At 39.9% G+C, this 21,546-nt stretch overlaps 1 protein-coding gene across 1 annotated transcript in view; it reads left to right on the top strand.

Annotated features, from left to right (window-relative positions):
* The window catches only part of trps1 (trichorhinophalangeal syndrome I), a 147,131-nt gene that overhangs the window by 13,478 nt on the left and 112,107 nt on the right, over positions 1-21,546 (top strand). Inside the window, exon 2 of the mRNA XM_061256028.1 lies at positions 21,499-21,546. This exon is cut by the window's right edge and continues 983 nt beyond it. Within this exon, the coding sequence (XP_061112012.1) occupies positions 21,501-21,546 (46 nt within the window). The 5' untranslated portion in view covers positions 21,499-21,500. The remainder of the gene's footprint in view (positions 1-21,498) is intronic.

Genomic DNA, 21,546 nt, shown 5'->3' with positions numbered 1-21,546 from the left:
GGAGCAGCTCATCTATGGAAAGTTGCTCCTTAGACTTTTTGTTGCAGAATTGTGAGCGAGCTGAACACTACTCTGGTATGATGAGTGTGAGAGTGTTTGAGTTTCTGTCCGGGCCTCTCCTTGTAATTTTCCATATGATATTCATTTCATAGTTCTAATCCCGTTGTATTTCGGCCTCAGGGATGGTTTGTGTCTTGTCTCATGCATGTCAGTCGAATGCTGTCTGTAATCATGGGATTTATGCACAAGGCTTTGGAGGAGAACAAACCCCTCCCCTTTCCTAGGAGAAAGTACAACTCTTGCTGTCTACAAGATTGAATTAATTTAAATTGCAGAAATAAAGACTGAAATTAAAGTGTGCAGTTTTAAATTTTGAGCTTTTTACTGTTCTGAAGCTACCTTCTGACATGTAACATATGAGTGTGTGATATTTTGATCTCTTTCATAAAATGCAGCTTCTTGTGACTGGCATCAGCCAACAAATAATTCTGTCACAAAGATTTCAGTGCTTCTTGGCATTCAATTAAAGTGAAATCCAGAAAATGGTATATTATGGTATATTATTTTGCAGCGCTACGTAGAAGAGACACTTGCTGCAAAAATAAAATATTGGTTACAAATATCCATTTGGAGGACTGCATCAACCTGCAAGTTAGGTATATATCTGGCAGCTAATTAGCTGAATTTTCCATGCTTTTCTCTCCTTACAGTGCTCCTTATTGCAGTAACCTCAAACTCCACTGAACTAATCTAATTAGATCAAGATCAAGAAATCACCCGGCTGCTCACCGAATACAAACAAAGGACCAATTCATTCCCATGTGGCATTAAAACAGAAATGGTTAAGTGCAAGTCTGTTGTTTCTAGTGGATTGTTTCCGCAAGGCCTGCACCATATGGTTGAGAAATGACCTCAAAAGGAGAGAGAAGGGGTGGGGTGGGGGCATATTTTAGTCTGGGTGATACGATGAGGCTGCAAAAACAAAACACCGAAGTAAAACCTCTTAAATTAAAGGGTAATGTCAGACGTACTGTACGCTCAGGAATTGTTTATTTAAAAAAAGCCGTGCTGCATTAATCAATGTCTTCATCATCGTCTTTGTTGGCTGACATTTTTTTTTTTTTTTTTTTTGTGCAATAACCAATCCAAGAGCAGCCTTGATAGAACATTTCTGACAAAGTTGTATCGCACATGTAGGAAAGTCTGAAATATATTAGTGCTCTGCAATGTTATCCCAAAAGAAGAAGTTCTAGCTTTTTGAGATGAGAGATTTTTTCCTATGATTGTGAAATATTGACCAGTCCAATGAAGATTAATATAGACACTTGTTCCTGAATTGTGGACAGATTTGGGGCTTTAATTTGCATGTGTGCTTCTTGGTTAGAAAGTATGTCATTACAGTATAAGCTGGGAGGCAATAATTGTTTCCCTTTCAAAGTCCCTTTTTTCTGAACTTCTACTGTAGTTAGGCCATAAAAAGTAAATTGGTCCATCAGTGTGTCAATTCCAAAACAAACATGTAAATCTGGTTTCAAATGAACCAGGATTTGTGAAGAAGAGGGTAGTTTTCATTAAAAATGAACCCACCTCTTAAATAGCTCTACACAAATTAGAGTCTTGCCATTTTCGCTTAATGTGCTGCCGTTAGCTTGAGTCTGTTCGCTTGTTACATTGTTTTATTTTATAATTAAACACACGCAAGGGTGGACCTTTCAATCCGTGGTTTGAAAACCGTGAAATCCCGTCCTTTAACCAATGTGTTTTTAGACGACAAACCATGCAATTACAGACCTCTGGGTACTACGTTGAAAACAAAAGTTACAATTGTACGGTTTTGCTCGCAGGTTTCAGCTTGTATACCTCTGAAGACATGCCAGCCATTTGCAGGTATCTCCTTATAGACACTTTTCCCACCAGTGGGGTGCCAAAGGAACCTTTTGACAGAGTGATTTGCTGCCTTCTGAGCCCCGTTTGTGGGAGGTCTGTGTCTTCTGTTGAAGCAGTGTTTTCTGTCTCATGAACACATTTAAGCCATCTGAACTCACACGTGTAGTTCTGCTGCTGCGTCATTATGGACAGAGTGCATTTAGCATATGTTTCAACCTTGATATAATGCTTGAGGTTGGCTCCATGATTTTCACCTGCACAACTGCATTTTGTCAGTGACAGTGTTTTCTGAACCGTATGTGCTTGCTAAGCTACATGAATACATTGTCGCATGAAAAAAAATCATATTTTTAACGGATTCACTTTTCAATGGTGGCTCCTGCTAGCTCCTTCTCAGAATGTTTTCAATAAATGTATATATATCCCTGAGTTTTATATAACTCTTACCTTCTGCTAATGTTCTTTATGCAAAGTACCATTAAATCTTGGCGTTTTTGTTGTCCTGGTTTGGCCTGCAGCCATGTAATCTGTGAAGTAGGTTTTAAATGGATCAATCAAATCACAAATAAAAGTTTCAAGCACATTCGCGTCTTGTATTGCTGGTGATAATAATTCCAGCAGATTGGAGACCTGTAGGGCTGCTGCTCTCTCCTGTCACATCTGGCAAGTATGGAACAATATCGTGAGGGAGAGGTAGGGTGCTTGAAATGTAAATGTGGCAGATAGTGGTTCTTCCTAAAATGCTGTATATTATTGTGTGATTAGTCCCATGGTCTGGTATAGAACCTCACAATGCCAGTTGATAAAATGTCTGTAACTGAGTTGACTCCTTTGGTTGATTTGGTTGGACCAGTCAGTGCACTCTTTGTCTGTTGCACGCAGGTAGTGAAGGAGAGCGCATGTTTGTCCATGCCTGCCCAAACTGCGGCAGTTGCTATAAGGGCACAAATTTCGAATCAGTGACTGCTAGGAAAAAAAAAAAAAATCTGGTTTAAAAACATTTTTTTTTAAAAGAGGTAGCAATGGCCTCTAATCACAATGCTAACGTACAGTTTTGCGCTCGTCTAAACATCGATGTCGCCGCCTTATTTAAACCCGTTTTCCCCCTTGTGTTTTTTTTTCTTGAGTGAGAGCTCTCTCGCTCTCCCTTGGTACCTTCACATAATTCTTCTGGCATTCCTGTGGATGAGACAGAGGGTGTGTTTTTCTTTTTTCTTTTTTTTTCTGCTGCCGTGTTCCCCAGCACCCTCAGCACCTATTATGGTAAACTGGCTGCCTCCTTGTCAGGCCTGCTGCTCTGATTCACATCCCGCTCAAATTATTCCTGTGTCTCCTTTCAGCATGTTCTCCACTTCCAGATAGGAGATAAAATATCTATAAACAGTACTTGAAGGAAAATGTAAATGTTTATAGCTTTGCCGTGAGGCTTATCTGATATTGTTCTTATTTATATATCCATGCGTTGCTTTCGCTCCCACCACCACCGAAAGACAGCCAAATGCTTTCAGCGCTAGAGCAACACTCTGGTGGCGTTGGCCTACAGAGAAGATTTAAGGGGACAATCGGACTGCAGAAAAGTCTGGGGCGGCCATTGGGCTGGGAAGAATAGTGTGGTGGTAGAGAAACGGCCCCCACCCAATGGCGTTTAAAGATAATTATATCTATATTTTCTCATCAATACTGGTCTTGTGGGCAATTTGTATACTAAAGTGTACTACTATGTGAAAAAAACACAGTTTCATATCTTTATTACTATGAAGACTGTCCCATACTGTTAAAGCATTTTTCACCTTTCCACCATTATTTCATTGAGCTAAGCTGCACAAGAGTCTTTTGACAGGAAGAAGTGATGACTTGACTGGAGCTCCTGTGTGCACAGGACTGTTTCACATTTTGGTGAGGTCCTACCTGCCAGGCCTGAGAAGTCGGTGCAAGCCAGCATCTGCTCTAACTCAGTCAGAAAGCCTGTGTCTGAACAGCGCGGTGGGGTAGACGTTAAACGCACTGGAGCATCCTTACAGTAGGTCATGTAATATTCCTTCTTTGTTGGCCGCCTTTTTTCAAATCTCATTTCCCAATGCGTATATACTTAGATAGCGATAATGCAATCATGTAAATGTGCTGTTTATAATCCAAATGAGTATTTTTATGTTCATTCGATGAAAGAACTTCACTTCAGGCACAGGGATGCAATTTTTGGCAACGTTAACTCAATATGACTGTTCCTTTTTACTTCTTAAAGATTAATCTCTTAAGTCACTGGCTCATTAGAAGCTGCTGTTCTCCAGCATGTCTTATTTCGTATCTAATGTTGCTTGGATTGAGCTGTCTCCAGCTATTTCTCAACATAAAGTAATCTGGAAATAAATCCTCAGTGTTTTTTCACAGGTTTCTCAGCAGGTTCGTTGCTGAGGGGAGAGAACCTGTTGGGAGTGCGACCCGGGGGTTTGTGGAGAGCTGAGGGCTCGCAATTGCTTCCACTTCCCCTGACCGTATCCCGCCCGCCTTGTGCTGGGGTTGTGCTAGTGTGAAGACTATTCGATACATCTGTTGCCAAAAAAACCTCAAACTCCTCACCGGCTTTGATGTTATGTATATAAGGTCCAGATACGTGCCTCTAACTCTGCTGCCTTCTCCGGCAACCTAGCATTAACTTTACGCTTGTACAGATACTATCAGAGAAGGAATTACTGTACATATTATATACAGAGCAAGGGAGGCAGTGGGGAGGAAAGGATAGGAGAAGCCATCATCTCAGTGATTACTTGCATTCGATTCTGTCACTAACTGCAAACTGTGTTTAACAACCAGTGGTCGTTAGTTTAGCCAAAATATACAATTAGGCAAAGTACTTTATTGCATTAAACAATAAAGATGGCTACCTAATGTGGGTGATTGACCAATTATGCAGTTCTCTTGGCAGCTGACAATTCAAAGCCCATTGACAGCGATTGCCAATCTTACTGTGACTTGAGATGATTGGCAGTTATTTGTCATCCGCCTGTTTTTATATGCGAAAATCTGAATCCTACCAAATCCCATAATCCATAAATGGAACGCGTTGGACAACAGGAATCTGATTATGAGTATAATTTCAGACAACGGATGTTAAATGAAGACGCAACGATAGGTGTGTTGATCAACTTTTCACTAGGCAGAGCAGTCACTATCAGTATTTTAGATCTAGACTTTTAAACCTCACAAGACCAAGACCGCTTTCTTTCATTTTAGAAATATAGCTAAACCAAAACAATTTTAACCTAGAAAAATACAGAAAACCTGACGCATGCTTTTACATCAAGTTGCCTAGACTATTGTAATGCTCTTTTTACTTTTTTTTGTTTGTTTGTTGTTGGAATGGTGCAGCAAGAATTTAAATTGAAACCAAGAGGTGCTGTGTCTGTTTTAAGGTCCTTTGGTTTGTTTATAATGCATGAATTGGCTTAGCACCTACTTACATTTCTGATTTCCAATCCTTGTGTTTCCCACTCGAGATCTTAAATCCTCCACTGCTGTCTCCTCAAGGAAAATATTGTAGAGGCAGGCTCGGGTGGCATTTATAAAAAGCGTGTTAAAACATACCTAGTCTGTAATTGAAAGTTTTATCTTATCTTTTCCAGTCGTGTTGCACTTTATATATTTTATCCATCTATTGCTTTTATTCATTCTATTATTAACATTATTATTATTACTATTCAAGACACACACTATATTGGGTTTTAAATGTCATTGATAAATTAGTAGACTCTTCAGTCATGCTACTTTGTGATGTCCTTTTGTTGAGCTTTTCTGCACCAAGACTACAAGGGTGTCAGCACTCTGTGACAGATTGGTGGCATGGAAAATTAGGAAGGAAATGGTGTAGAGCTTATTTCAAAATCCATTTCAGACATATGCTAACATATTTAAAAAAAACTGTAAGTACCCTTTTCTTGGCTAGTGGCATTGTTCTGGATTCAGTCAACATTTCTTTATTTACCTTGACTGTCCAAAAAACAACTGTTTTTCAGTTCAGTAATGACCAATATTAATTAAAAATATTTGTATTAAAAAGTCATGTTTTACCATAAATGTGGACAGATTTTAGGCCCTCAAAGGCCTGTACAAGCATATTAACAAACATGACCTTAACAAAACTTAAGTGTTGTCTTCCTTGTTATGAATTGTGGTCATTCTACTGAACCAATAGGTGTTATAACTGAAAACTAACATCCATCCATCCATCCATTATCTGAACCCGCTTATCCTGATCAGGGTCGCAGGGGGGCTGGAGCCTATCCCAGCATACATTGGGCGAAAGGCAGGAATACACCCTGGACAGGTCGCCAGCCTATCACAGGGCACACACACCATTCACTCACACACTCATACCTACGGACAATTTAGACTCTCCAATCAGCCTAACGTGCATGTCTTTGGACTGTGGGAGGAAACCGGAGTACCCGGAGGAAACCCACGCAGACACGAGGAGAACATGCAAACTCCGCACAGAGAGGCCCCGGCCGACAGGGATTCGAACCCAGGACCTCCTTGCTGTGAGGCGGCAGTGCTACCCACTGCACCATCCGTGCCGCCGAAAACTAACATGAGCTGATTTATTCCCCCCTCTCCCTTGCATAATAATGAGTAATGAGGAAATGAGAATTTTTAGGTAACGATTCTGAAAGCTTTATTTTACCAGTGCATTATGAGCAAGACGGAGATCTACAGAACTTTCTAAAACTGCCAGAAAGGCAATACAACTACAGAATCCTTCAGAGGATGATGCAGAAGTCCGAATACAATCGGCAGTAGATCTTTCAGATTTAACCGATGTCAACATGCTGCTCTGCACACGTTGGCCTCATTTCAGTTTGGGCTCCTCACATGAACACTTCTTATGGTTAAAAAGCATTTATTCCATGCGACTTCATATAACATTTTACTAAATGCCTGCAATTTGTGTGTGTATATACTGTATATTTATACTTTGCTCTTGTTTTTTATGAATAGAAAAATGCTGGGAGGTATGTTTTAAGCCATTTGAACGTATGTTTCCTACCCAAAGCCAGACTAGGGATGTTCATGTGTTACTATAACACGGACCCCATGGGCAGCTCAAGGAATTTTCTAGACTGTCTGCTCTGTTGTATAGTTGAAGTGTGGCATGGCCTGTGAGCTTAGTATTCTAGAAGTGGAGCTTGTGGTCTACAAGTTGCTCACACAGGGGCCAAACAGTGCCCGATCACCCGCCTGATTGCTTTCGAAAGTGACTTTATGCCGACATAATGTCACTTCTTTATTTCTCAGTCACTCTCTGCTCTGCTCTCATTAAGTGCCCAGGCTAGATGAGCCACACACATTCTGAATATTTTTTTTGCTCTGAATATTTTTTTTGCTACTCAAAGTCTGATATCTCTTGTCCAGTCATCTGTGAGTGATATTTATGTTTAGTATTTATTTGTTAAAGGCCCACACGCCTAGTTTAGCACATACATGGCTCCAAGAAACTTGATGTAGCTTTCACTGTTCATGTCAAAGTGCACCAAACTGATACTTTTCACTTCAGTCCCTTGAATCCCACCCTCGAGTCTCCTGTATAAATACCATTTCTGGCGTTTCAAACTTCTCTTCTGACACCGGTCTCATCATGAGCTCACTGGAAGCGCCTGCTTTGTGAGAAGCACAGTGAGATTCGGTAACGCAAGCACACACATTCCCAAACATCATTCATTGTATTGATTTAGGAGCAGGTAATGATAATTACTGCTGGTATTGGTAGTGGTAGCACAAAGAGGTGAGGTGCCCTTTCTCCTGTTTGAGCACCTGCCTCTCTAAAAGTGTGTACATGGGCCTGCTCTCATGCTTTTGGCATGGTGGATGTGGACAATCGATGACATTCGAGGCATTTTGCTCTTAAGATCCCCGTTACTCTGTTCTCTAATAAAATACGTGCTTACTGCATTTTAAATGCAATTTGTCAGTTCTTTTCCATCTTCGTTCTTGGTAAAGAAACATACAATATTGACACAAAAATAATGCTTATACATCTTTAAAGTGCTGCCATGTTCTATGTTATTTGTACCTACGCTGTTTTTGTGTAGGTACAGAAAAAGAGTGTAATGGCTCAAAAGGCCCGTTTCACATTGCCGGAAGTTCCCGAAGTCAGTCAACATGATTTTTCTTTTGTCGGCTGGAGGCTTTTTTTATTGCATGACACTGTTGTGTTTTGCAATTGTTACTTCTTCCCCTGTTGTCAGTTTTTTTTATCATCTATTTGTGGCATTTGCCTCTAAAGCTAGTTCAGATTTTGTAATACATTAGCGACTGCTGCTATCCGTGAAATAAGGGCACAGGGGAGGCAGGTGACTGGCGGCCATAAAGACTCCGTAATAATAATTTCAATTACTGAGTAAGAGAAAGGAAATTAAACTTTTAGTCCCGCCGTAGGCAAGATTAGCTGTCTGAAAGTCTTTTACCGGATAATGTGAAAACAACTGTAAATATAAAGAAGTCTGCTGGTGTAGCAGAAGTTAGCACTGTGTGAGGCCCCTGAAAACTATGATGAGAAGCAGCTCAGACAGTTACCAATCTGTGTGCAGAAACTAAGTTCTGATCTCACAGCAGTGTAATAAAAAGCTTTTGCAATGTGCTGAGCCCTTCCAACATATGGGCCCTTTCCTGTTTCTAAACGCTTCATATTTTTAGAAGAGCACTGAGCCTCGTGCGTCACATGAGCCATGGGTTTCACACACGGGCAGAAAAATGATCCCTGTACATCAACCAATAAATCGAGGCGGAGGAGCTCCTGAAAATGTAATTGTCATTGTGATCGTGGCTGGAATCTTGGACCGCATCGAAGCTAGTCCCCCGTAGATTTTATTTCCAGTAAGTGCTCATATTTCTTCAGCCACCATCCATTTGTTAAACATCTCTGATCTCCGCCGGCACCAAGCTGGGGGGAAATTAATGAAGGAAGGCTTGTTTAAATCGGGAGACTCGCCTGGGATTCAGAAGATGTCATTGGCGTGTTCGCGTGCGCGTACAAACGTTGGAAAGTGGACCTTTCTTCTGCATTTGAACTTTGCTGAAGGGCAGCGAGGAAAACCGTAGGGTGTGTGCTGAGCCCGCATTCTTGCCAAATCCCTGGTCGCGTTCACAGGAACCGCTTATCTCGAGCCTCTCCGGAGCTGTGATCCCTGCCCCACGCACACGCGGTTCGGCCTGTGATCACAGGAAGTGTCGCGGGAAGCAGTTGTTCCCTGTTGTCTCCGGTCCCAGTGTTCACTGATTTAGTGTTCTGAGGGGAGGTCCTACTGACTTCAGACGAGGTTCTCCGGGGGGTTAAGGTGGGGGAGGAGGAGGAGTAGGAGGAGGAGGTAGAGGACGTAGAGGAAGCCATGCAAATGGAGGGGGCAGACGAGGGAGGCGCTGGGTGAGGGAGCTGTGAAAAGGCCTCACTTGCAGGTGGAGAGGCCCAACACCTCCCTGGAAATTGCCTCTGTAAATCCGATACCCCAGAAGCAACAGCAACTTTCACTTTGGTAGATTTTACACATGCGATAAAAGCAGTACGAGAAGCAAAGAGCGTGTCTGTGTACTTCTAAGGCAAACTGATGACATCTGTAAATTCATGTGAAATCAGGGCGAGGGTAGGTGGGGAGACTATATTTTAAAAAAATCTTTTCGTCTGCTACAGACACCATTGCTAACAATGGGAAACGGTCACCTAATTTGGTGGGTAATGTCCATATAAGTGATAAATTGTGCTATCATGCTTTCCGGCAGTTACACTGGCTGTTTAAGTTTGCTGACAGTTCTCTTATTAAAATGTGTTGCCCAGTAATGTTGTCATCACAACAAAAAGACATTGATGACATTGTTTTTTGAGCTCACCAGCCATCAGCAACGAGATACCAATATTCAGATGCACAAAACCTGTGGATGCCAAATTAATAATAAATAATACTATATTGCAGAATTGGCAAAGAATGTGCAACATCTTGGGCTATCTCGAGACAATCTTGCAGAAGAGCTTTTCAATAAAAATGTCATCAATACACAACTGTGGCGAGACCCTAAAAAGATGAAATGAGCGGTTATGTTAAATGAAACCTTGAACATCATTGTTTCAAAAGGAGCGGAGCCAATTGCTCTGCCTATAACTGTGGGTTCTTTTAGAGCTCCGGCTCTTTGAAGTGGATAGGCTCATGAATAAACATGACGTCGGTGTCTGACTCAGGAGAGAGTTGTGTTTGTTGCATTGTGCTTCAGCGACGTGCCACGTAAAAAGTTCGGGTGAGGCTGTTAGTCACGGCCCTTCCTTTGGAGACCAAGCCCCTTTTATGTTCCTCCGCTTGGAAAATGGTGGGCTGAATGGAATTTTTGTGAAGGTTTTTTATTTTTTATTTTTTTTAATCCATTATTTTCATATGTAGCCGACTTCTCCCTCTGCAGGATAGAACTGTGAGTTTGGATACACTGGGTCTGCCTGCATCTGTGAGCTTAGCGTGTGAAAGTGCGCTTTGAGCTTCTGCGAGGGTTCGTCTCTGTTTGGCAACCTAGCTATTATTCACTTTGTGTGGAATTAAAAAGGCCTGTAGTAGAAGATGCTGTCCAAAGCAAACACAAGGATAATCCTAATTGTGCCTCAAGAGTAGGCAATCATGTCTGCAGTTGATGTGTGAAATCAAAATGTATGTTACATGCTGAAATGAATGTACAAGATGTACAAGTAATGTACTGTGATTTGACCCCCTCCCATCATGTTTAGAACAAAGTTATTTTTAGTTGCTCATCAGCCACTTATCCACAGTAGCTGTGAAAAATGTGCTTATAATCCATAACACAACACTGTAGATAATATCTATTTTCAGATGCCGCGAGCAGTTGTGCATCTCCACGGGCATAATTCCCCAGATGGAGACGTCTGGTTTCACGTACACCTTTGCAGATTTATTTTACGCTTGGTCCGTTCAATTGAACCCACCCCTTCCTATCTGTGTAGTTATTCTGGAATTTTAAAAAAGGAGCTGCATTGTTTCTATTTTGTGTATGGCATTCTTTTTCTTATCTCCTAATTCACGAGCCGGTGAACGTTGAGTATTTCGTAGATTGACATTCTCGGACGACTCAACATGACAGATCTCTGCAAATCCAGGTCGTCTTCAAAGGCCTGAGTGCGTTGCCTTTTTCTCGGACAGGAGATTAGCATGCTCTTCTGTGTTCCTTTCGCTCTTTTTTTTGGTACTTGCGAATAAAGCCTGCTTCTGAGGCCTGAGGAGTAAAGAAATGTGATTATTTTTTGTCAGAAAGTGATGTCTCTTCCTGTCCCTGCCTGTTGGCATCTAAAGGTGGAGTTGCTGCAGATTCTCTTTGTATTTTCTCCTTCTTCCTTGTTTAATATAACCTTTTGGAAAACTGAAGCTCTCTTTCAGCTGTCACTCATCAGCTGAAATATTTTTTTATATTTATCCTTTAGCAAGGTAGAATCCCAGTGAAGAATTTCTTTGTTGGCTTGAGCTTGATCTTGATGGGGAAATTGATTCTGATACAGTTTTTCTTTTAAAGACCTATTCCCTATGCACATGTGTACTGTCATCTTGTTATTGAAGACCCTATAGCACCCAAATTAAGGGGAATTATTACACCAGACACTGTGCCATGTGGTAGTTTGGTGCATCTGTGGAGCGCAGATGTTTCTTTGAACTTTTGAGTATGTTCTGGCAACTTGTTTCTAAATAAGCATTTGTACTGTATATGCGCCCATTTATAATAAGTGAATATGGGCTGGCAATATACCACTGTATGACCTTCCTGGGCTATAGTACTTTTGCTAAATTAACATGATAGATGCTATTATATTATGAACATTAGGCAATTTTGCCAACAATGTTTAAACCATCCATCCCCATCCATCTTGTCCCTGTGCTCACTATATTCAGTAATTTGGAACCTTGAGAGCAGAACATGTTTTAAATTTGCGGACTTGGTTCAGTAGCCTCAGTGAAATAATTGCTTCACATTATTTCGTATGTTTTTTCAGGTCCCTCCATTAGGTAGTACATTTCAAATGGAACCAAAGAATTGAGGCAGAAAGCTATTGAGAGACACAGATGAGAAGAATATAAAACATGACAGGCACTGAGAATCCCTTTGAATGTGGTCCGCTCAGTCATTAGAAGGTGGGGTAGGTGTATTGCCACCCAGTGTCTGGCTGGATCAAACTGCATTTGAGCTCATCATCACTCCAGCTAAAAACTGAGCTAGTGTTTGTCGTAAAAATGGCAAACAGTCACACCAGCCAGATATGCGAAGAGCAGTCCAAAATATCTGTATTAGCAGTCCAAAATGTCTGTATTCAGGAATTAGGCCAGAAATTGGCCAGTACCATTTACTGCTCATTTGTTAGCCTTTTTTTTTTGAGGGGGGGGTTGGGGGGGGTGACCTTATAGTTTGATATTTCATCCACCCGAAAATACAAAGGGCCCGATTTACAGCTACAGCTCATTACACAATCAGTGAATGGGACTGCCTGCAAATCATATTTTTCGATTGAGGCTGGTCTTAAACAGTGCAGTTAAAATGCGTGTTTGGTGCGTTGAATATCTTCACTGCATGTGGCAATATCCATGTATCTGGTTCCACGTAAAAGCATATCCAGTCCAGGACAAAATGTATACATATTCCAGCTGTGGCAGCTATTGTCGCTTAATCCAAAATGCGAAGTATAACGTTGCAATGAGCTTGACTATTGCCCGGATGGAATGGGAGCTTTGTGTGAGAGGTTCCATGACATATTTTGTTTTTCCCTGAAGCGCAATTTCTTGTATGGCTGGTTTTTTGTCACAGAAGTCTTTCCCTGTTTCTTTTCCATGATTGTTTTGGAGGATAACTAATCAAAACAAACACACAACCCTGTTTTTATTATTTTAGCAATGCCAGTTGAGCAATGCTCTGTTTCTATCAATGTTCTGTTCTTTACATGATGGACAAAAGCAATTAAAAGCAGCATATCAATGCATTCAGCCTACTCATATTTTTTTCACTAGCGGCAAATATATTTTTACTATGATTCTTTTGAAGCTTCATTTTCTGTGACAATCACCTAGCCTTAATAATTGTTTGGCTGCATTAATTAATTAATATTTCATATTAATAATCTGTTACATTTTTTTGAGTTGAAATAATGTGATTTCAGTGCAAAGTTATTTCAAGTTTCAGAGCCTGTGTCTGTTTCACTTTACTGCCTCAGTTTACGTCTGCTCTTTAGAGGCAGATAAATTTCATGCACAAATGGACCCTCGTTAAGTGTGTGAACTTCAGTGAATTTGACACTTATAATATCTCCACTGTTTATTTGTGAGATCCGCCCTTAAATGCATACGCGTTAAGGAGAGAAGCGCACCTTGCGATGACTCGCTGAGATCACACGCTTACTGCGGTTCCAGCCCTGTGCGCCAGTCCCATACATATGACGCATGTTTCCTGGGCAGAATGCGTCATATGTTCACCTGAAAAGCATCGCAAGGCTTAGTACTTCTGTCCCAAAGTGATTTTATATGATGCACGCATCATGTTCTCTTGTCTATTTCAATATTCTTAAAATAAATGTCTTGCATCTGCATTTGGATGTTTTTGTTTGTTTTTGACAGTAGTCTGTGTCCATAGTGACTAGAACTCTTTTGGAGTACTGAAACAAAAAAATAAAAGAAAAAATAAATAACAAAGGGGTCTTCTTGGATTAAAATATAATTATTCTATATGTTGAAGCTGGTATTTGCCTAAGAATAAATTAATGCAACACACCGTAACTTGCCGATTGCATTCTTCTCACTAGTGGGAATTGCTTCTCTGCTTGCTTTCATTCTTTTGACATTTGGCTAATGATAATTAATGGCAAACACTTTATCTTACAGCGTGCATATGTGTTTTTCATAGACCCTCTGGACTGTTGTAACATTACTCCTCAGACAGTTTCGTGAATTATTTTTAATGCTCCAAATGAGATTAAATGCCAAAAAAAGACAGATGGTGGCCAGGATATTCCTCATCTCTTGCTATAAAGTCTGTGGCGATGACATCAGATTCGGCACGCAAAAGAGCGGGGGGGAAAAAGCGAAGGGAGAAAGTTAATATGTAAAGGAGCTTTCTCTTAGACGTGACCACACGCATATGGCATGCCATATCAACCCATACCGGAGCAGACTTCTATTGGATATATTGATTTTGAACAAAAATAATAAACAGTCTGAGAGCCGAGCAAGATTTGCTTGTCATCTTTTTAAATCATCTCATCTTTTTTTCCCCAAATTGTTTATTGAAAACACCAAAAGTATAACCAAACAAAAACGTGTTTATCCATCGTAATTCTCAGTTTCTTTCCGACTGGAGTGCTTTTGCGCTTTGGAGTTAGGTGTGTGCTCATTTTCGCGAGTGGAGTGGTTTCTCTCCCTTGTCAGCGGAGAGGGTAATCTCGATTATCTGAATGTCTTGATTGCTGCTATTTAAGAAAACGTTCAGTGAATTTGCACTGGCTGGTTGCCTTTTGCTTTCGGGGACTCAATTCTTTGCCTCACTAATCATAAAGTCGGCGAGGGACTGTAGTTTGGCTGTCGGTGCCAGTTTGTTGGACAGGCAGATTCCCTTATGTGCACCTGAATTATGAGGGGTCAGGCTGGCTTGATAGAATTAATAAATATTCTACCCTTTCAAAAAAAAAAAAAAAAAAAAAAAAACCCCCTCCTGTTTTTCCCCCTTATTGTTTCACGGATCAGTAGTGTGCACCTTCCTGGATATGTTAGGTTTAATAGTTGTGGTAATCTACACTACTGAACAGACAGTGGAGCATTCTCTGTTTCTCTGTTTCTTGTGCTGGATTTTTTTGTTCGGTTATTGTTTGATTTTGTATTTTTTTTATGTTCCTTCCTTAGAATGGGTCTCATTCACAAAACATGCAAGCAATCGGATTCAATTATTAACTGTGCTTCCAAACGATTCCTTTTTTATTCGCTGGTGCGTACAGAGCCCCCAAAGGACATGGGTGAGACAAAAAAATGTGAATACTTTGTAGGACGTTGCAAAGACTTAATTCAACAGGTGATTGTGACATTACCCACCACGCTAACTATGTAATGGGCCTCATGCAAGAACTACATTTGTTTTACGAGCGATTTAAGAGACCATTCACCAATTTCTTCTATTTAAAAATTTTTTTTTGGTAAGAACAAAATTTCTGAGTGGTATCGCTCTGTCGTGTGAATCGTGTATGCAACCTTTCATTTTCTATGGAGAGGCTTGGTGCTGTCCGGCGAGTGCTGTTGTATTTTCAGTGGCAAATTAAATGTGTCCAGCGCTGCTCACCTGGCTCAGAAACCCAAAACTTTCAAACTAGGTGTTGCAGATCAAATACGAGTCAAGATTCAGCGACTGCATTGCTTAGATCTCGCCTCAAAAAGTTCTCAAAATTATTTTAGTGGACTGTTTATGAGGAATAAGAGAAACAAGGTCCATCATGTTGTTATGTTTTGCCAAAACTGTCTACCCAATCATGTGCCAACAGTATTCTGTGGCAGATTACTTCCCTTGTTCTTGATGGTCCCATTGGGCCATCTATCTGATTGAACTCATCAACTTTACCGGCCATTAAACAGACAGATGCCTTTTCTATGAATGCATATTCTGGACCCACCTAGCTTTATATGACATTTTTACGGCATCAGTTGTCATTCGCATGACCACGCGTTCATTTGCATATAGGTCAGATTCCAGAGTTGTGTAGGAGAGCTTTTTAAAGTTAAGAGCGTTTGTTGAATCTGACGTGGAACACTTGTACGAGTCCGTCGTATATAAAAAAAAAGAGACGTTCGTGCATGAGGCCCAATGCTTAAGAACACCTTAAAAACCTAAATGCATCTCAGCACTCCTGTCAGCTAGACAGCCATATAATCTGTCAGTCAGGAGGGTCTACGAATTGGATAGCAGTAGCGGCTAGCTCAGCAATGAATCAGTGTTGGTTCAAAGTAATGACAATTTCACGTAGCTAGTTGCTGAGTTTGTTAAAACTTCTAGTAGTATGCTTCTGAATGATTTGAGAAAAGTTTTGTGAATGAGACCCAAATATCCTATTATCCGCACAATAATAATTGAAGTGTTGTTCATTTAAGCTAAGACAACCGCAATCAACACAGCAATTAAAACAAAGCAATTACCTACAATGGAGGGAACAACCTCTCATTAAAATAAATGAAATGTAGAAACTTGGAGAATGATATCCATCTTAAACAGACCCAAAGCTAAATGTGAGTTGGTGCTTTTTCTGTACTCATTTGTGTAGTCCATGCTGATCACTTTGTCTTGTGTACGTGTAGTCTTGAGCTGAAGCTGTCCTGAACAATTTTACCTGGAGACGGGGAACAAGCAAGTTGTTCTGGCTCTTAGCAGGGGCCCTTGCTTTTTGAAAAGAGCTCATATTTGAAAAATTATGGGAATGTATCTGTATTGACATTTAATTTTGCTTAAACTTGGTCAATGATGTTGTTTTGGATGTTGTTAATTATGAGCTGAAAGCAAATGGGTTTAATGGGGTTTAAAGTATGTTCATGGCACATGATTATTTCAAATGCAGTGTTCTAACTGCCCCCCCCCCCCCCCAGAAAAAAAAAAGAAAAGGTGGATTGAAGGCATCTTGTCAGTTCGGTTTTGCGATGGCAGTCAATACATTATTTATTTTAAGTTATTGAGTATACAGTACACTGTATACAGTACACTCCATGTATACATTTTTAATGGCTTTTTGCATTGAAGTGAGGTTTTGCAGATTGCTTTGGTGATGTGCTGACACTTCTGGGCAAGTTGGCATAGGGCTGAATGCATGCCAGCATGTTTCTATTAAATGTTACTTCACCATTTCCTTAACCTTTCCTCTGTTCTCTCATCACACCTTAATGATGAAACATCCGTCACTCAGAATATTCTACCTTCAATGAGCACTAATAGTGTAGTGCCGAGTACTACCATCTGACCTGAGGTGGCTGGTCGATAAATGGCCATTTGGATGTGATGAGCATCTGATCTCCCTGCTGCCATACTCCCCCTACCAACTCAAATGCTGTGTACATTGAGTAGACCCATGACTAGTGTTGTGAAGAAAATACTGTCTTTCATCTTGAGGCCTAGCAAAGCAAAATCACTGGTGAACAAAATGCAGAAGCATATTTTAATGTGTAGTGACATCCATTGCTTATGAACTGTAGAAGATGAAGGATCTCCTTCCACACTTGCTCTAGTTAAAAAATTAACTGTATTCCCTCTCCATTTCAAATGGCACATTATTTTACAATACATTTATGAATGAACACAATGATGCACAAGGAATTATGTCGTTGTAAAACAAAAGTGATCAGAGTTGGTACAGCTGCATTTTAAATGGTGGGCACTCCTGAGACTGGGCCATTCTTCATTTTGATTGGGTTTGGAATTAGAGTGTCTCACTAGTGCTCTGAAATATGAATGTAATTGGATGGTGGCATCAGGGATTAAAAACTTTTTTAAGACTTTAATGCCTGGCATCACGTATGCTTTGGGTTTGAGTGGTGCAACAAATACCCCGCTGGCCTCCTTGATTGCATATGTTGCCGGTTTGCGGTTTATCATGTAACGTGAAATGTTTATCTTTTTTAAAATCTGCTTCGAGGGGTTACATTTATCCTAAGTTTATTAAAAATGTAAAGCCCTGGTCCTGGTCTCTTTGGTCATTGTTTACTTACCCCACCCCCACATTTCAATCCAATGCACAGAGATGTTTCTTTAACTTGAAAATTCTTTGTTCTTTTTAAAATCTTCATTTATATTTGTGTCCAGATATGTTTTTAATAAACCCTGCGTTTCCTGTGCCCTCATCAATAGTTCTCACAGTGGAAGCCCTATAAGAATTAGTCGCATTATTCTCATTATGTTTGGATTTTTTCAGCAGATGACCAGGGGCTGTATTTGTAAAAGTTTGTTATAAACTAAGAGGTTACGTATGCACAAAGGAGAACAGTGCGTACGTTCAAAAATATCCTGTTTTATAAAACCGTGCTGCATGCAATTTTCTCTATAAATCACAGTCAACTTGACATTCTGCGTACGTGTTTTGCAGCCTGCCCTATTTAACACCTACAATACGCCATAAATGGTCAATGAAACACCGAGTTTGAATATAATATACATATATACTCAGTGAGCACTTTATTAGGCATTTATTAGAATTATTTTCTGGACTTCTACTGCTGTAGCCTGATGCGTTGTGTGTTCATAGATGCCCTTCTGCATACCACTGTTGTAATGTGATGTTATTTGCATTACTGTCACCTTCCTGTCAGCTTTGTCCTGTCTGGCCCTTTTCCTCTGACCTCTCTAATCAACAAGATATATTTTTTTTGTTTGTACCTTACTCTCCATTCTAGAGACTCTTGTGTGTGAAAATCCCAGGATATAAGCAGTTTCTGAGATACGCAAACCAACCTGTCTGCCACCATCAATCATTCCACGGTCAAAGTCACTTAGATCAAATATTGTCCCCATTCTGACATTTGATCTGAACCTCTTAACCACATCTGCATGCTTTTATGCATTTACTTCATGCCACATGCTTGGCTGTTTAAATATTTATCATTAGTGAGCTGGTGTACAGGTCTACCTAATAAAGTGCTCACTGAGCTTGTCATTCCACTTAATTGTCAGGGAGAAATAGAGAAGTCAGGCTGCAAAGCAAAAGAGGAACCGAGTGTAAAATCAAGATGCTCATTCTGGAGGAAGAGGTCTGCAGAGCTATACTGTTTGGTGGAAATTGTTGTGGCATAAGCAATAACAGAAACTTTGTAGCGTGGCAGCGTGTCACGGCAGTCAAACCATTTCAGAAATGAAAAAAGAAAAAAGTGGGTGCAAAAAAAGCTCATTGCATGCGCAGCAAAGCGTCACTGCCTGTGGTAAACTTCACAAGGCTAGAATACCATAGCTAGGAATGAGTAATTGTCATGATTATCAGCCTGTGATGAGACATTAACCTATTCAGAGTACGATATATGATATGATAATACTTTATTGTCTGATTACACGGACATGTATCTTGATTTTAGTGGCAAAGATACGACGATGAAAGACAAACAATGTGCTTTTATGTGCTATCCACATAAAAATCTTCTCGATTAAACCCCTCACCATTGCATTGGATTCTGGCATATGAGAGTGCTTGAATTTGGTAAGAGTGTTTGTACTGTGGGGCTCTATACAGCTTCCCTAATGGCATAAGTTGAATCTCTGAATGAAATGCATTCGGAGTGTCACCGTACAGAAACTTGAGTGAAACGGGTCTGTAGGATATTCATCTGTATGTCCGTACTTTCACATCAGTCACCAGTTCCTATAGTCTCCAAAATGTGCATACACATTTTTTTCACAAGATTGTTTTTATAATTCCCAAGTCTGCTGGGAAAGTGGCATACACATCTTTTTTTGTGCTTAAGTGCCATTTGTAAATGAGGCCCCATGTGTCCATTCAGAATTTCATTTCATATGTGATACTTGATTTCATTTGGATGTTTTGTTCTGGTACTGGCCTATTTGGACAATGATTGTCCAAATCTTTGACATATGAAGTGTGCTTTTTGTGGGAATTTGCTGAACTCCAATGGAAACAAGACAAGTCTGTCTACCTGGCCTGTGTCATAAGCTTGGGATTCCCAGACGTCTTGCCCTGGTTGTGACCCTGGAATCCAAGCATTGTATCTTTGTTTGCTGCAGTATGTGTACGTTTTCAAGGTGTGCCGTTTATTAGTTTTAGTATACTTTCTTCACTATCTTTCTAGATGTAACCGAGGTGTTTACATGACTTCGTCATACAGTTTATCAGTTTCAAGAAAACTGATTTATTTATGTGCATGTACACATTATTGGAGGAGCAGAAATTATTACTGTTCACAGATTACACTGCTATTGTTCACTGATTATACCGCAGTTTAACAATCAGGCCTGACATGCTCATCTGCACTATAACAATATTAGATATCATCGACTTAAGTGGCAAATCGACTTTGTGGTTGTATGTACTTGCTAGATTTTTAAACACAATAATAATAATAATTATTATTATTATAATTATTATTATTATTATAATTACTCCCCATTGTTTGTATTATTATATATTACAAAACTTATACTTTTAGAAATGTATTTAATTTAGAATGCCTGGTACTGTTACGACTATTACAACTAATATTTTTACCATTATGCTCAATACCATTGCTTCAGCGAGTAATAATTTTACATTTTTAAAAATGTCTTACATTAATGTCTTGCATTATGTTCATAGACTTATGACAGTCTTTGCATGCTTTCTTTAAATCTGGGATTATTGTTTCTATGTGTAGAATACGTTGGGAATAATGATAATAAAATACTGGTTTGGCCTGTGTTGCAATGTGAATACAACAAAGAATAGAGGAGTGAATGTGGAATGGGTGTGGTCAGACTCGCTAGCTCTTGGTTTATATTAGACTTTCGTAAGGCTTTTATTAGCTCTGCCAGCTTTTAGGCGTTGTCTTTGCAAACATAGATTGCCTTGTTTTATACCATTTACTTTACAACTGAAAATAGCACTTTTTAATTATTTTTATTTATCAAGAGATAGAGCGTGCTAGTCGTGGATTTATTTTTCCTTTTCAAGGACAGATATTTTCACATGAAGTTTGATATAAATTCTGCAAATGTTTCCTTTTCCATTCACTAATAAAAACCTTTTCAGTTTACAGCAGTAAAAGCCGCTTCAAGAAGAAGAAATATACATTATTTAGATTGCCTATCGCTGAAAAGTAAGCTTAGAAGAACGGCTTTGAAGTTTAATCACGAGTTTGATAAAACCCCTGATTAAATGAGTGCTAGGAAGCCAGCCCAAATGATATTTTTTCTTTGATAGGGTACACGGATTAAAACAGAGGTCCACAAGGCAGATCAGTTACTTCAGCGCACAGATTTTATTCATTAGATTATTTTGAACAATGCCAGATGGCCTTAATTGTCACTGATATTTGAAGATCAGTGTCGTTTATGGAGTTAAGCTGTTAGGTCGTGATTGTTTTGAGGTATGAGCAAATGACTGCTTTCTAGCATGAAATTCAATAGAGGAGCGTTTTTAAAAAGTAGCCCAAACAGCCTAAAAATGTGAGGCAGAAGCCAGCACTTTTCAGCCATTTTGTGCGTCTGATGACAGCTCTTTATTAGGACAGATGTGGAAAAACAGGGGCTGGCTGAATTAACCTGACTTAATGTATAGAGTTTTTTTTTTTTTGTCCATGACTGGGAGAAACTAGTAATCGTCTCAAAATCTCTCCCACTGCTCGCATTTGAGTGTTATGACGCATTGTGCAAGCAAGCAAAACCTTATATGTATAGCAAATTTCATACAGAACTGAAACACAGTACTGTACACGAAGATCAACACAGAAAATATAAAAGGCAAAATAAAAAGACAAAAGATAGTAAAAACCGAATAATTAAAAGTTAGTGTGAAAATAAAAGTACTCTATTTGGGGTCCGGCCCTCACTGTCTTTATGATCGGATCTTCACGCGTATGTCTCTTCTTTCCACCGCAGACATGGTGCGAAAAAAGAATCCCCCTCTGAGGAGCTTCGGCGGTGAGG

Source organism: Conger conger, chromosome 9, assembly GCF_963514075.1.
Source record: "Conger conger chromosome 9, fConCon1.1, whole genome shotgun sequence".
In the NCBI taxonomy this organism is placed as follows: Eukaryota; Metazoa; Chordata; class Actinopteri; order Anguilliformes; family Congridae; genus Conger; species Conger conger.
This window is presented reverse-complemented; position numbering and strand designations above follow the sequence as displayed.